Below are 17,027 nucleotides of genomic sequence, written 5' to 3'. Positions count from 1 at the left end.
TAGAATGGCCAAGTCAAAGTCCAGACCTGAATCCAATCGAGAATCTGTGGAAAGAACTGAAAACTGCTGTTCACAAATGCTCTCCATCCAACCTGACTGAGCTCGAGCTGTTTTGCAAGGAGGAATGGGAAAAAATTTCAGTCTCTCGATGTGCAAAACTGATAGAGACATACCCCAAGTGACTTACAGCTGTAATCGCAGCAAAAGGTGGCGCTACAAAGTATTAACTTAAGGGGGCTGAATAATTTTGCACGACCCAATTTTTCAGTTTTTGATTTGTTAAAAAAGTTTGAAATATCCAATAAATGTCGTTCCACTTCATGATTATGTCCCACTTGTTGTTGATTCTTCACAAAAAAATACAGTTTTATATCTTTATGTTTGAAGCCTGAAATGTGGCAAAAGGTCGCAAAGTTCAAGGGGGCCGAATACTTTCGCAAGGCACTGTACATTCGTTCACATGGGTATAATATTGTAAATACTGTATAGCCTACAGAAATTGGTTCAGTTATGGCCTAAAATTCATTCATATGGGTATAATATTGCAGCCTATAAAAAGGCTGAAGGCTAAAAACAGCCTATACTATATCTTTTGAATTATTTTGATTTGACCTTTATTTAACTAGACAAGTCAGTTAATTAAGAACAAATTCTTATTTACAATGACGGCCTAGGAACAGTGGGTTAACTGCCTGTTCAGGGGCAGAACGACAGATTTGTACCTTGTCAACTCGGGGGTTTGAACTTGCAACCTTTTGGTAACCTTCTTTAGCCAGAAACTGCTTTTTTATTGTTGATGAATATTGAATTGAATGGCCTCTGAAGATACATTTAAAAAGGTATCCCAAACAATAAGGGGATTTGCTGAACCTATATTGTATTTGAAAAATTCAGTTATACATTATTTTGTGTTTAGTTAAAAATAAATTGTCCTCCAGTAAAATTGTATTCAATTTCCAATATCCCCGTCCACGTGGAAATTCTATAAGAGTTATGTGAAGGCCAATTAGATGATGATTCGATCGTATTCTGTCTCCTATTAAAACGTTTTAAACCTTTGATGCAAGAGAGAAAGACACAAGGCTGTAGTCAAGACGACTAGCTTGATTAAGTCTCCGTGTATATCTCACTAGGTCGGGATTTTTTTAGTCTCCAAATACCCACTATTTCTAATGTGTCCATAATATTTGTGATTTCCTTAAGGGCACGGTGATGAAAGTTTGTAGAGTTATTTCCTTTACGGCCCATTGAGGTACTTAACAATGTGTTATAGTCTCCCACCATAATGAGTTTCCTATAAACAGTATATGTTATATTCCTTATCTTTTAGCCACGTAAAGATTGATCTTCTTTTTTATAATCTGCTAAACCGTTACAATTATAACTGGCTATACTTATTTCACCACTTACCATAACTAGATACTATTCTCAATCTAAATTGACCAAAATTAGTGCTTGTGAAGTTATTGCCATGGGAGGTATTATGTCAAATGTCTGATGTTTAGAATTCCAGAAACAGGTTCCAGCAATGTTTGTTTTATTCCCTTGCCTGTTTGCCTGTGAGCCAATGCCACAGATGTTAGAAAATTGAGTCAAGATATTATGTGTGTAGTAAATCTGAGTAGGTGGATGTGTATGATATTGGACGTGATTTAGTGATTGTGTGTATAATGCCTGGATAAGAGTAAGAGTACGCGTTCTGTCTCTTAGAGATGAACGTACTTTGCTGTGAACAGTGCAAATCAATACCAGAACGACAGCAAAGGACCTTGTGAAGATGCTGGAGGAAACAGGTACAAAAGTATCTATATCCACAGTAAAACGAGTCCAATATCGACATAACCTGAAAGGCCGCTCAGCAAGGAAGAAGCCACTGCTCCACAACCGCCTTAAAAAAGCCAGACTACGGTTTGCAGGTGCACATGCAGAAAATGATCGTACTTTTTGGAGAATTGTCCTCTGGCCTGATGAAAATAAATAGCACTGTTTGGCCATAATGACCATTGTTATGTTTGGAGGGAAATGTGGGAGGCTTGCAAGCCAAAGAAAACCATCCCAACCGTGAAGCACGGGGGTGGCAGCATCATGTTATGGGGGTGCTTTGCTGCAGGCTCTGGTGCACTTCACAAAATAGACTGGTGCACTCCACAAATTATCTAGATATATTGAAGCAACATCTCAAGACATCAGTCAGGATGTTAAAGCTTGGTCGCAAATGGGTCTTCAAAATGGACAATGACCCCAAGCATACTTCCAAAGTTGTGGCAAAATAGCTTAAGGACAACCAAGTTAAGTTATTGGAGTGGCCATCACAAAGCCCTGACCTCAATCCGATAGAAAATGTGTGGGCAGAACTGAAAAAGCGTGTGCGAGCATGGAGGCCTATAAAACCTAACTCAGTTACACCAGCTCTGTCATGAGGAATGGACCAAAATTCATCCAATGTTACGCCCTGACCATAGTAAGCTATTTTTCTCTCATGCTCCTTGGTGACTCCCGCCAAGGATGGCGATCCTGTCCTGCCAGGATTTCCTCCCAAGTCCAGGATCGCTTCCCAAGACCAGGATACTTCCTCCTCCTGGGCACGCTGTTTGGTCCATTGTTGGTGGGATCTTCTGTCACGTTCGTTGTAATGATGAGACCAAGGCGCAGCGTGCATAGAGGTCCACATAATTTTAATAAAGAGAAACTCACTAAACAAAACAACAAAAGCACAAACGAAACGCTACTGGAGTGCACAAAGTCAACTTACTGTAGACAAGATCCCACAACTAACAATTGGGAAATGGCTACCTAAATATGATCCCCAATCAGCGACAACGATCAACAGCTGTCTCTGATTGGGAACCATATCAGGCCAACATAGACATACAAACACCTAGATGACCCACCCTAGTCACTATCACGCCCCAACCAACACAGAGAAAACAGCTACCCTATTACAGGGGCTGAGTCATTAGCTTACTGGTGCTCTTCCATGCCATCCCTAGGAGGGGTGCGTCACTTGAGTGGGTTGAGTCACTGATGTGATCTTCCTGTCTGGGTTGGCGCCCCCCCTTGGGTTGTGCCATTGCGGAGATCTTTGTGGGCTATACTCGGCCTTGTCTCAAGATGGTAAGTTGGTGGTTGAAGATATCCCTCCAGTGGTGTGGGGGCTGTGCTTTGGCAAAGTGGGTGGGGTTATATCCTGCCTGTTTGGCCCTGTCCGGCGGTATCATCGGATGAGGCCACAGTGTCTCCTGACCCCTCCTGTCTTAGCCTCCAGTATTTATGCTGCAGTAGTTTGTGTCGGGGGGCTAGGGTCAGTCTGTTATATCTGGAGTACCTCTCCTGTCTTATCCGATGTCCTGTGTGAATTTAAGTATGCTCTCTCTAATTCTCTCTTTCTCTCTTTCTCGGAGGACCAGAGCTCTAGGACCATGCCTCAGGACTACCTGGAATGATGACTCCTTGCTGTCCCCGGATAAGAGCGTCTGCTAAATGACTTAAATGTAATGTAATGTAATGTCCCCAGTCCACCTGGCCGTGCTGCTGCTCCAGTTTCAACTGTTCTGCCTGCCGACTATGGAACCCTGACCTGTTCACCAGACGTGCTACCTGTCCCAGACCTGCTGTTTTCAACTTTCTAGAGACAGCAGGAGCGGTAGAGATACTCTTAATGATCGGCTATGAAAAGCCAACTGACATTTACTCCTGAGGTGCTGACTTGCTGCACCCTCGACAACTACTGTGATTATTATTATTTGACCATGCTGGTCATTTATGAACATTTGAACATTTTGGCCATGTTCTGTAATAATCTCCACCCGGCACAGCCAGAAGAGGACTGGCCACCCCTCATATCCTGGTTTCTCTCTAGGTTTCTTCCTAGGTTTTGGCCTTTCTATGGAGTTTTTCCTAGCCACCATGCTTCTACACATGCATTGCTTGCTGTTTGGGGTTTTAGGCTGAGTTTCTGTACAACACTTTGAGATATCAGCTGATGTAAGAAGCTATATAAATATATATAATTGATTTGATTTGATTTACTATGGTCAGGGCGTGACACCCAACTTTTTGTGGGAAGCTTGTGGAAGGTTACCCGAAATGTTTGACCCAATTTAAACAATTTAAAGGCAATGCTACCAAATACTAATTGAGTGTATGTAAACTTCTGACCCACTGGGAATGTGATGAAAGAAAGAAATCATTCTCTCTACTATTCTTCTGACATTTCACATTCTTAAAATAAAGTGATGATCCTAACTGACCTAACACGGGAATTTTTACTAGGATTAAATGTCAGGAATTGTGAAAAACTGAGTTCAAATGTATTTGGCTAAGGTGTATGTAAATTTACGACTTCAACTGTAGGTCGGGGACTCTTGGTCTTGTTGCTCCGAGCTCCAAGTCTGTGCACTCGGTGGAAAGCCCCCTTGTTTACAGTCTCTAGAGGAAGTTAAGGCGGAATGCATGAACTCTCTGATCGCTCCCTCTGGATTATTGGATGTGACCTCAGGAATCCCAGAAAATAATATAATAATATGTCTAGTACCTCATCACCCTGTTTTCCCTGAGTAGAGAATCCATGTTGGAATCGAGGGTTTTTACCTTGGATGTAGGTGCCTTGTTCTCTCCTTGGGGCAGTGGCGACACGTCACTCAGGGCAGGTGGGGCAGAGCCTCATGGGTGGAACGTTATTAATATTTATCATAATTTCATCATTAATTAAAAATTATTTTTAAAAGCCCACCAAACATTCTGATGTTGCTATGTCAAACGGTTTTGTTATATTTCAGTCTTCTGTGATGTATATAAAGTGTAATGTTGGGATGCAAACTCAAAATTGAATACATTTCAACTCTATATCTGACATGGTACAGGTTTTACCCCTGTGTGAGGTGTATACTTTTGTTTCAAAGTAGATTTGTTTAAGACTACTAAGAAACACTGTGTGACCCTGATTTAACCCACTGCGGTAAAAGTTCATTAATAACAAACTCAAACACGCAATAGAGTACAGCTCCTTCACAGTTGTTTCCCGCCTAAATACAGGGAAACTAGAGGTATTGTACAACGCATAGGGATCTGTACACAGTGTTATACCTTTGCTTTTGCATTTTGCTAGCCAAAAAGACACCTAACACTGACTTTTTTATGTATTTCAAACTGTGTTTTAATTTCACGCTTGAACGAGCAGTACATGTTTTTTGTGGGCCACATGGAGAGTTGAACAAACAAAAGACAACACGCAAAACTGCAGAGTTATCAAATATTGAGACACTTATAATTAAATATGTATATAACAAGTAGGTAACATGCCAAAAGAGGGCCAAAACGATATCTGAACAAATCATTGGGGTCTGAGCTAAAACGCTGATGGACAACAGAGCACACTTTTCCAATATTGCTTTGCCAAGGCTACATGAGTATTCAGCTGACAAAAAAATAATAATATCTGTGTGTCCCCATGCATGCACACATTACATGACTAGAGCACAGAAAGTAACCATAAATTGACCAAAAGTAATGCACTATTTAAGGAAAAATGTGCCATTTGGGACACATCAATGTGTCCCAAATAGACACATAGAGTTGTTTTGTGTGTGAGGCCTTGGAAAATAAATCAGTAGAATGTTGATTGGAAGATGTAAGAGGCTTTCTTTGCCCCAGGTAAATAATTCTCAATCCCGACCTTCTATCCTTCCCCATTGTGACAGACAGCCAGAATCCTACCACCAGTAAGTCATTTATCTGTGAGCACCAATGCTTAAGGATAACACAACGCATCACTAAAGCTGACAGGCAATCAAGGACAGCAAGCATTTCAGGAGGAGACCTGCCAATCTGAAGTTGGGAGAAGCTCTGGAGACAATACCATTGGAAATGTCCCTGGCAGCATCCCAAATGGCACCATATTCCCAAATAATGCACTTCTTTTACACAAGGCCAATACATCCCAAATTGCACCATATTCCCTACATAGTGCACGAGTTTTGACCAGAGCCAAATCGGAAATGAACATGGTAACCCACATTGATTTTTTTGTAACCTAGCTATGGGCTAGTTAGCTAGTTCTCTGCTGCCAATGACTGGAACGAACTACAAAAATCTCTGAAACTGGAAACACTTATCTCCCTCACTAGCTTTAAGCACCAGCTGTCAGAGCAGCTCACAGATTACTGCACCTGTACATAGCCCATCTATAATTTAGCCCAAACAACTACCGCTTATTTTGCTCCTTTGCACCCCATTATTTTTATTTCTACTTTGCACATTCTTTCGCTGCAAATCTGCCATTCCAGTGTTTTACTTGCTACATTGTATTTACTTTGCCACAATGGCCTTTTTTTGCCTTTACCTCCCTTATCTCACCTCATTTGCTCACATCGTATATAGACTTTGTTCTACTGTATTATTGACTATGTTTGTTTTACTCCATGTGTAACTCTGTGTTGTTGTTTGTGTCGAACTGCTTTGCTTTATCTTGGCCAGGTCGCAATTGTAAATGAGAACTTGTTCTCAACTTGCCTACCTGGTTAAATAAAGGTGAAATAAAAAATGTACAAAAATAAATAAAATAATGGAACAGAAAAAGGAAGGTGAAGTGAGGTCTATATGAAGTAGGAAGCTCTTAACAGATTACACAAGGATCTAGATGGGGGGGGGGGGGGGGGGGGGGATCAAGTCCTTAACCAATGCAGTTTATGCTTCTCCCACAAGTTTCTGGTTTAAAGGATGAAGATTGTCTTCTTTAAAAAGTGCTCACCAGAAACAGACACCTGGGAGGGAGCAAAGTATCTTGATTTTTTCATATATTTTTTAATGTTGTTGTAATTAAGGATACATTGGTCTTCAAGATATTTTGCATTTGTAACAAGATACTTTTTGATGTATCCTTCCCATCTCTGGAATTACTGTAATAGTCACCAGCTTCCTGTAAGTTGCTGTAATATCAGAGCAACGATTCAGTACAATACTGTAAAGTTAGCCTACTATACTGTTAGGAAGTTAATGCTACTGTAATTGCAATATCAGCAATGTGCCTACACACATTCAATTATTAGGGCACTTCTACCACATAGCAGTTCAATTAGTACAGCACTCTTAATAATGGGTGCAAGGCACTCCTCAAGGCACGCCTCAAGGCACTCCTCAAAATATTTTAATGAGCCAGAAAATAATAATACCCTGCGCCCATTAGTGTTAAAAGCTTTTGCCGCTCCAAAAATACAGTACGGTACTTTTATTCTGTGGCGTGGTACTTGTCGGGTTCACCTAGGGGTCATGATAAGGGTTGTACCGAAATGTTTGAAGTATTAGAATTGATTATACTTATGTTGTATTAATAGAAGGGGAGGGGTTATAAAACTCCCTCTTTACATTTATAGGGTCCTAGACTAAAGATTAACAATATATATATACATTATGAGGTTTTAATATTGTTCCACAGTTGTTTTCTAATTCTCTCTCTCTGCCTCATTATAAAGAGGTCCCTCTGAGAAATGTGTGACTGTGAAGAAGGAGCTCCGCAAGGGAGTGGAGGAGGTAAGACTAGTCAAACATTCCACAATAAATCAACTTTGGGGATTGGACGTTTACTGCTAAGTTTTAGATAACACTAAAAGCCATTGTTTATATAGCTTGGTAGGCAGGGTTTTGGTCTCAGGGGTAAAAAGGTAATGACATAGGTAGTGACATCACCAGGCTAGACTGAGGGTGTAACAAAACAACTTGAGACTTTTTGTTTGATGCAGAACTTACTCGGAAACATGCGTGCTATGTTCCTGATGGTCAACTTCTGTCTGCAATTGCATTAATAAAGGTTTTTGAATGATTTAATTAAAGATATTGTCATAATGCTAATTTCACCATTGAGCCAATGATTGACAAGGACGAAAGGAACGAACCCTAACATACTGAATTACAGTAAATTACTGGCAGCACAGTAGCCAGTGAATTACTGTTGATTTACAGGAAAGGGTTTTTAGAGTACCAAAATGCAGTACGGGAGTCTGTGGGGTTGTAATTAATTACTGTAAATTACTGTTGATTTACAGGAAAGGGTTTTTAGATTACCAAAATACAGTACTGGAGTTTGTAGGGTTGCAATGAATTACTGTAAATTACTGGTTGCACAGTAGAAAGTAAGCTAATGTATTTTTTTTTTTTAGATTTAAAAAATACGGTATAGTACTGTATTCTGTGGGGTACAGCATTCTCGCTAATGGGTGCAACAAATATAGCCTCTTACAAGGCACACCTCAAAAAAAGATATATGAACCAGAGATTCTTACCCCGCCCCCACAACATTTTCCCACATTATGCCATAATTCACAGTATGCTGCTGTAAATATAATTGAGCCCCTATAATACATTGCTCTTTACGGTACTGTATTGTAATATAGAATTGCAGTAGCTAACTGTCAATCTTATGCTGCAAATGAACGGCAATTTGTTACCGTGAGTTAATGGAGACGCTAAGAGTTTCGCCAAAAATCTTCTGCCACAGAAAAGGGGCCATATCCTGGTGAGGGTGTGAAATGACTTCCCTCTAGAAATCTCCCTCCTGTGTCAATGACCGCCATGCCCGCAGCCAGGCCGAATGAGAAACAGAGTACGGTTGAACCAATAAACCAGGTAAATTCTTCAGGGACCGCAAGCAGAGACTAAGTGGCAGAGCTAGTTAAACAACCACACACTCTTCTCACAGTGTCATTCATTATGAGTGAATGGGTCTATAGAGTGTCCGAGCATAATCTTAGATATGAATACGGGTGCCCACATTAAAGCTGCTACTCAATAACACCCCTTAGCATTGCTCTCTGGATCGTTAGAGATGCACACATTTCCACCATGTAAACCTAATTTTTTTTCACATTACTATTTCATTGACTGAGGATATGAGGCTATATTAGGTGGGGAAAGGAAATAACAATCTCCATGCGCTGTGCCCTCTTCACCTCATAGACTGTAATCCCACTTTGGACGGGTCTCCAATGATTGATTGGCATTTAAAAACCGATAGTCAATTTCCCTGCAGCTGAAATGGAAGAATACCACCTTTTATCAGGCAAAATCCTTCTTGGATACGTTCAAGAATCCTCTTCTGCTTTCTTATCCATTAGTTAAATGACAGTAGCTCAGCACACTTGGTCTCATCTTCAACATAAAGCAAGAAAGGCCTCAACACCACACTCTCTATCCAAAGAGCCTCTGGGTATTCTGCTCGAGAGGTGTCAGCAATTTCCCTTTTATTAGACTATGTAAAGCACACCAGTCAGGGTTATTAAACACAAACCCTATTTTTCATTTCAGCACTGTGCCTCCTCTCACACAGTTCCCTCCTGCTAAATTGGGTTAATAGGGAAATGAGGGTAGAGACATAATCTCAATTCTGTCTACACGCTGTGAGGCCAGAGCGTAATGTATAGAGAGAGAAATTCCAGAATCAAAATAACTATTTTTAAAAATCTTTTTCTTACGATTTTCTTCTGATTTTATGTTAGGAGTTTGGAATGTAGAATCCGTGTGAAAAGATGGAGATCCAATGTAAGCGTTCCTTTGCAAGCCTCACCTCATTTGCTGCATTGATTTTATAATAAGCTCAGTTGGGCTAAATTAAGCTAAATAACATTTAAACCCAAATGTTTAGTCATTATGTTTCCCGGTGTATAGAAAAATCAAACAGATGTGATGTCTCGTTTAGGCTTGGGGTGCTTGTTGAAAGCATATGACAGAACAACACGGACCATACTGTACGTATCAAGCGTCTCAGAGTAGAAGTGCTGATTTAAGATCAGTTTTGCCTTTTGAATGTAGATCACAAAGAATAAGCCTAGATGGACAGAGTTGAAGCTGATCCTGGACCAGCACTCCTACTCCGAGATGTACAAAAAAAATATACATGTTTATTTTTATATTTTGAGTTCTGGCCACGGACCCCTTGCAGTACCTCCACGGACCCCTGCCACTTTGAGTACCCCTGACCTAATGCAACTGTACACAATTCTTCCCAAAGGCCAAATGAACAAAGCCTCCACATTTCCCCCCTGACTCAAGATGTGATATGTAGAAGTAGAAGCTTGTGTGGTTCCGGCGGTTTGTGAAGTCTCCACCCTCACAAAAGAAAACTCGGCTGACAGAGATACTAGTCAAAAGTTTTAGAACACCTATTCATTCAAGGGTTTTTCTTTGTTTTTACTTTGTTCTACATTGTAGAATAATAGTGAAGACATCAGAACTATGAATAACACATGTGGAATCAGGTTCCAAAGGCACCTAAAGGCCTCTCAGGCCATGAGAAACAAGATTCTCTGGTCTGATGAAGCCAACATTGAACTCTTTGGCCTGAATGCCAAGCGTCACGTCTGGAGGAAACCTGGCACCATCCCTACGGTGAAGCATGGTGGTGGAAGCCTCATGCTGTGGGGTGTTTTTCAGCAGCAATGACTTGGAGACTAGTCAGGATTGAGGGAAAGATGAACGGAGCAAAGGATAAAGAGATCGTTGATGAAATCCTGCTCAGACTAGGTTTACCTTTCAACAGGACAACGACCCTAAGCACACAGCCAAGACAACGCAGGAGTGGCTTCGGGACAAATCTCTGAATGTCCTTGAGTGGCCCAGCCAGAGCCTGGACTTGAACCCGATCTAACATTTCTGGAGAGACCTTAAAAAAAGCGGTGCAGCGACGCTCCCCATCCAACCTGACAGAGCTTTAGAGGATCTACAGAGAAGAATGAGAGAACTTCCCAAATACCGGTGTGCCAAGCTTGTAGCATCATACCCAAGAAGACTCGAGGCTGTAATCGCTGCCAAGGGTGCTTCGACAAAGTACTGAGTAAAGGGTCTGAATACTTATGTGATAGTTCAGTTGTTGTTTAATTTATAGATTTGAAAATATTTCCAAAAACCTGTTTTTTGCCATATGGGCCCTGGTCAAAATTAGTGCAATATAAAGGGAATAGGGTGTCATTTGAGTGTTTTAGAATAGTGTGTGTGAGTCAATCGATTTGATACCATCGCTGAAGGGCTACTGTATAATGAGGGTGGTGGGCAATTAGTTGATAGTCACTTTTTAGATGTGAATCCTATGAAGCTGGTTGGCTTACCGTTAGCGCAGAACTCGTAAGGTGTACAGAGCTCATCCTCAAACAGGCAACCTGAAACAGATAGAGAAATGAAAACTTAAAAAACACAATTTACAACACATCACAATCATACTCAAAGGGACAATACACCGGACGCTGATGATGTGGACGTCGATGAATCCAGCCCCCCCCCCGCACCTCTCTGATTCGGAGGGTTTGGGTTAAATGCGGAAGACACATTTCGGGTTGAATAGATTCAGTTGTGCAAATGACTAGGTATCCCCTTTCCCGTCCCTATGCTAATCTATGCCAGTGTGTTCCAAGAGCACCAGCTGCCAGCCACGGTTCCACACTTTTCAATGTTAAATTAACACACTGCTTAGTGTAATACCTTATTCGCTTATTTCCCAGAGTGCCTTGCCTCTCAAGTGAATTCTAAAGTAACCACCCATGACTATTTTTTTTGTGACAGAGATGTGGTTGTTGCATTCATCCAGTTTCAGTCCTGATTTAATGTAGGCAGGCTGTACAGTAGGTGGCAGTGTTTGCACCTAGAAGTTGGATCTGCCAAATCCCGAAAAAAATTCTCAGTCCTGTGGCCTTCAAGCAAGATCATAGTGACTATGATTTAAATTAGTTAAAAATTCCATGCACAATTCATATGGCCATGGGATGGGAGGGAGAGAGAGAGAGAGGTCATGAGCAGATGAGCTCCCAAATTTTTCAGCATGTTTTTTAAAAAAATAGATAGATTTAGAGTTAGACAAACTTAGATTTTTTGGCAGGGACATATACTGGATGCTACCCTCTACAACATAACCTTCACTCCACATCAAAACTCCAAAACTACAACCTGATTTTGTACGGAATTACCTGGAATGCTTCCTACACCCAAGGATTATTATTCCCAAATTATACAGCAAATGCTCTGGCAAACCAGCAGAGACCTGAAAACACCATCTCTCAAGTTTTTGCTCTTCTCAACACACAGGCACTGTTGGTTGGGGCGAGTGACTCTGAACTTACAATGGCTAGCCCCAAGTTGTTATATATATAAATATATATCATTTTTTAAATAGTGCATTTTGCTATTTGCCTCATGACTCCTGCATATTTTGTTGACTATGACATTTCTTTACCCAACCGTGGGACAGACTATGTTTGTTCCCACACTCGGGACTCTGACTCTATTGGTTACACAGACTTTTGGCCTCCCATCCCATTCTAACCACCTCTCGCTGGCTTTGTATTCATGTTACCTGAAGAAATTGCTGTACAATATGATCTTGTTGCCATCTGACGTACATTCAGATGTCATAAATCAGCATTGCAGAGCTCTCCCTGTCCTTTGCCGTGCCTTGATTGTATTATTGTTGATGATGTCTGGACATGTGCATGTACACCCTGGCCCATCATGTTGCTAGCCCCAATTCTGACTTGTGTTCTGATATCTGCTTCACTGATTTCTGCTACCATTAAAGCCTGGGTTTTCTGCACGTTAACACTAGAAGCTTATTACCTAAAATGGATCAATTGAAAGTGTGGGTACACAGCTCCAATCCAGATGTGTTAGTCATTACTAAGACGTGGTTAAGGAAGAGTGTTTTGAATACTGATGTTAACCTTTCTGGTTGAAACCTTTTTCGTATAGGCAAATCTTCCAAAGGTGGGGGAGTGGCAATCTTTACCAAGGATCATCTTCAGTGCTCGTTTGTCTCCACCAAGTCTGTCCCCAAACAGTTTGATTTGCTGGTTTTAAGTATTAAACTTTCAAATAACTCTTTGTTGACTGTTGTTGGGTGCTATCGTCCTCCATCAGCACTGGCCAGCACCCTACCTGCCCTAATCGCTCTCCTGGCCCCTTACACCAAGTCTGAATTTGTCCTGCTAGGTGACCTAAACTGGGAAATGTTTAAACCACCTGACCAAGTCCTAAACCAATGGGACTCCCTAAATCTTTCTCAGAATATTACCAATCCCACAAGGAATGACTCCAAACACCCAGAAAAGGCTACTCTTCTTGATGTTATCCTCACAAATAATCCTGATAGGTATCAGTCTGGTGTTATCTGTAATGACCTTAGTGATCACTGTTTTACAGCCTGTGTTCGTAATAGCTGCTCAGTGACACGACCTGTCCGGATTTGTCATAGATGCTTGCTAAAAAATACTTGAATTCCTTCACAAACTGGCCTCTGTAAAATGGTATACAATCAGCTTGATCCTGTTATATCTGCCATATCTACTTCTCATCTTGTGTCTCCCTAACCTGCCGCCAGACCCCCAGTGCTCTCTCCCTATCTCTGTGTGGGTGTATCTGATTGTGTGAGTGGAGACAGGTGTGCTGGAGTCATAGCAGATCCCCACCAGCTGCAAACTGTTCCATAATCAAGACCTCCACAAATACTCAGCCCTGCCACTTCCACACTGCCAGATCGCAGCCGCTGCTCATTCTGTCCGTTGACTCTGGTCCCTGTTGCCAGTACCTCGTCTCGTCAGTCCTTCTTCCCTGCCCAGGACTCCCGCTCTACTGCTTCCTTGGATTCCGCTCCGGAACTGCTTAAACTGCCCCTGCTCTCCTTGCCCCAGCCGCAGCCTCAGTTCCTGGTTCCCTGCTACCTGCCCGAGCTCCCCCTGGCCTGCAGCCCATCGCCCCCAGCTTTTCAATAAATACCTTGGTTACCTTATCCCTGTCTCCTCGTCTGAGTCTGCTCTTGGGTTCACCTGCTCCACCACGCGTAACAGATCCCCTCTGTTGAACACGCTTGGACCTTATTTTTTTTATATTTTCAATGGCATTGTTAACAAACACACCCCATCAAGAAAATGAGAATTAAAAACCGGTTCAGCCCCTGGTTTGACTGTGATCTTGCAGAGTTACTCCACCTCAAGAATTGCATTTGGCGAAAGGCTTGGCACAAGCATGCTCAGGCTGACTGGCTCTCATTCAGGCAAATGAGAAATAAGTGCACTCAGGCTATCCACAAGGCCAAAGTTAGTTACTTTAAGGAGCCATTCTCCAGACCCCAAGAGGATCTGGAAAACAGTTAAAGACCTGGAGAATAAACCCTCCTCCTCACATCTGCCCATGTCCCTTAAAGTTGATGATGTGGTTGTTACTGACAATAAGCACATGGCTGAGCTCTTTAATCACCACTTCATTAAGTCAGGATTTCTATATGACTCAACCATGCCTTCTTGCCCGTCCAACATTTCCTCATCTCCCACCCCTTCTAATGTGACTATCCCCGATGCTTCTCCCTCTTTTTCCCTCTTTTTTTCACTGCTACAAAGTTTCTCCCTGCAGGGAGTCACTGCAGAGTCCGAGGTGCTAAAAGAGATCCTGAAACTTCACCCAAAAAAAAACATCTGGGTCAGATGGTTTATCCCCTTTCTTCTTTAAGGTTGCTTCCTCTATTATCGCCAAGCCTGTCTCCAACCTTTTTAACCTGCCTCTACTTTCTGGGGAGCTTCCCATTGCTTGGAAGGCAGGCACGGTTTGTACTTTATTTAAAGGTGGAGATCAAGCTGATCCTAAGTTATAGGCCTATTTCTATTTTGCCCTGTTTATCAATAGTATTGCAAAAAATTGTCAATAATAAACTGACTGGCTTTCTTGATGTCTATAGTATTCACTCTGGTATGCAATCGGGTTTCTGCTCAGGTTATGGATGTGTCACTGCAACCTTCAAGGTCCTCAATGATGTCACCATTGCCCTTGATTCTAAAAAATGTTGTGCTGTTGTTTTTGTTGACTTGGCCAAAGCTTTTGATACGGTAGACCATTCCATTCTTGTGGGCTGGCTAAGGAGTATTTGGGGTCTCTGAGGGGTCTTTGGCATGGTTTGCTAACTACATCTCTCAAAGAGTGCAGTGTTTAAAGTCAGAAAATCTGCTGTCTCAGCCACTGCCTGTCACCAAGGGAGTACCCCAAGGCTCAATCCTAGGCCCGATGCTATTGTCAATTTATCAATTCATCAACAACATAGCTCAGGCAGTAAGAAGCTCTCTCATCCATTTATATGCAGATGATACAGTGTCATACTCAGCTGCCATCTCCCTGGATTTTGTGCTAAATGCTCTACAACAAAGCTTTCTTAGTGTCCAACAAGCTTTCTCTATCCTTAATCTTGTTCTGAACACCTCCAAATCAAAGGTCATGTGGTTTGGTAAGTAGAATGCCCCTCTCCCCACAGTTATGATTATTACCTCTGAGGGTTTAGAGTTTAAGGTCACCTCATACAAGTACTTGGGAGTGCATCTAGACAGTGCACGGTCCTTGTCTCAGAACATATCAAAGCTGCAGGCTAAGGTTAAATCTAGACATGGCTACCTCTATCGTAATTGTTCCTTTTTCACCCCAGCTGCCAAACTAACCCTGATTCAGATGACCATCCTACCCATGCTAGATTACGGAGACATCATTTATAGATCGGCAGGTAAGGGGGCTCTCGAGTAGCTAAATGTTCTTTACCATTCGGGCCATCAGATTTGCCACCAATTCGCCTTATAGGACACATCTCTTCACTCTACACTCCTCTGTAAACTGGTCATCCTGTCGCAAGATCCACTGGTTGATGCTTATTTATCAAAACCTCTTAGGCCTCACTCCCCTCTATCTTAGATATCTACTGCAGCCCTCATCCTCCACATACAACACCCTTTCTGCCAGTCACATTTTGTTAAAGGTCCCCAAAGCACACACATCCCATGGGGCGGCAGGGTAGCCTAGTGATTAGAGCGTTGGACTAGTAACCGAAAGGTTGCAAGTTCAAATCCCCGAGCTGACAAGGTACAAATCTGTCGTTCTGCCCCTGAACTAGCAGTTAACCCACTGTTCCTAGGCCATCATTGAAAATAAGAATTTGTTCTTAACTGACTTGCCTAGTTAAATAAAGGTAAATAATCGCTGGGTTGCCTGTCTTTTCAGTTCACTGCAGCTAGCGACTGGAACGAGCTGCAGCAAACACTCAAACTGGACAGTTTCATCTCAATCTCTTCAATCATGGACACTTTTAATGACAGTTGTGGCTGCTTTGCGTGATGTATTGTTGTTTCTACCTTCTTGCCCTTTGCTGTTGTCTGTGCCCAATAATGTTTATACCATGCGTTGTGCCGCTACCTTGTTGTGTTGCTACCATGTTGTCATGTTGTGTTGCTACCTGCCTTGCTATGTTGTTGTCTTAGGTCTCTCTTTATGTAGTGTTGTGTTGTCTCTCTTGTTGTGATGTGTGTTTTGTCCTATGTATATGTTTTTTAAAATCCCAACCCCTGTCCCTGCAGGAGGCCTTTTGCCTTTTGGTAGGCTGTCATTGTACATAAGAAATTGTTGTTAACTGACTTGCCTAGTTAAATAAAGGTTAAATAAATAAATAAAATACAAATCATGTTGAGAGCCTAGTTTTACCCTCACAGTGGCCTCAATCTCCTGGTTTAAAGGCATTCAGACAGAATTGGGATTTCAAACACTAGATATTTTTATTAACCTGCAACCTGCATCCAGAACGACTGCCGGGTTGGGCAGATTAAGATACAAGATTGCCTAAACCATCCAAACTGGAACAACCATTTCAGTAACGGGAACAATAATTCCAAGAAACAAATATGTAGTTTATATTTAAGTAGCATAAAATTGAGTAATTAATCAATTTACATGCAACAACATAGATATTGAAACAAACGATTCAAAAAGCACGCTGGGAAATATGGTAATGATGGGAGTGGTTTTGGTTTAACACTCGTTATTAACATCAACACTGAGGTTATTTTACACCAATGAGTGTTAACATTTACATAGTAAATTTAACACCTGAATCAACACTAGAAATACTACACTTACAAATCAACACTAGGTACCACTTGCCAATTTGCTGTGTGTGTAACTGTGGTCTGCTCAGGGTTTCTGCTTATGTGATGTGGGACAATGTCATGGTAGACATCATCAGAATGATCTTT

The 17,027-nt window shown here is 41.7% G+C and overlaps 1 protein-coding gene across 1 annotated transcript in view; it reads right to left on the bottom strand.

Annotated features, from left to right (window-relative positions):
• LOC115105135 (receptor-type tyrosine-protein phosphatase N2-like) overlaps nt 1-15,476 on the bottom strand; it is a 240,064-nt gene extending 224,588 nt beyond the window's left edge. Inside the window, exons 1-2 of the mRNA XM_065006804.1 lie at nt 15,473-15,476; nt 11,094-11,144 (exon numbers count right to left, since the gene is read on the bottom strand). Coding sequence (XP_064862876.1) covers nt 11,094-11,144; nt 15,473-15,476 — 55 coding nt within the window. The remainder of the gene's footprint in view (nt 1-11,093; nt 11,145-15,472) is intronic.
• Nucleotides 15,477-17,027: the final 1,551 nt, after the last annotated feature.

Source organism: Oncorhynchus nerka, linkage group LG22 (assembly GCF_034236695.1).
Source record: "Oncorhynchus nerka isolate Pitt River linkage group LG22, Oner_Uvic_2.0, whole genome shotgun sequence".
In the NCBI taxonomy this organism is placed as follows: Eukaryota; Metazoa; Chordata; class Actinopteri; order Salmoniformes; family Salmonidae; genus Oncorhynchus; species Oncorhynchus nerka.
Note: the sequence above shows the minus strand (reverse complement) of the source record. Positions and strands in the feature narration are given on the sequence as shown.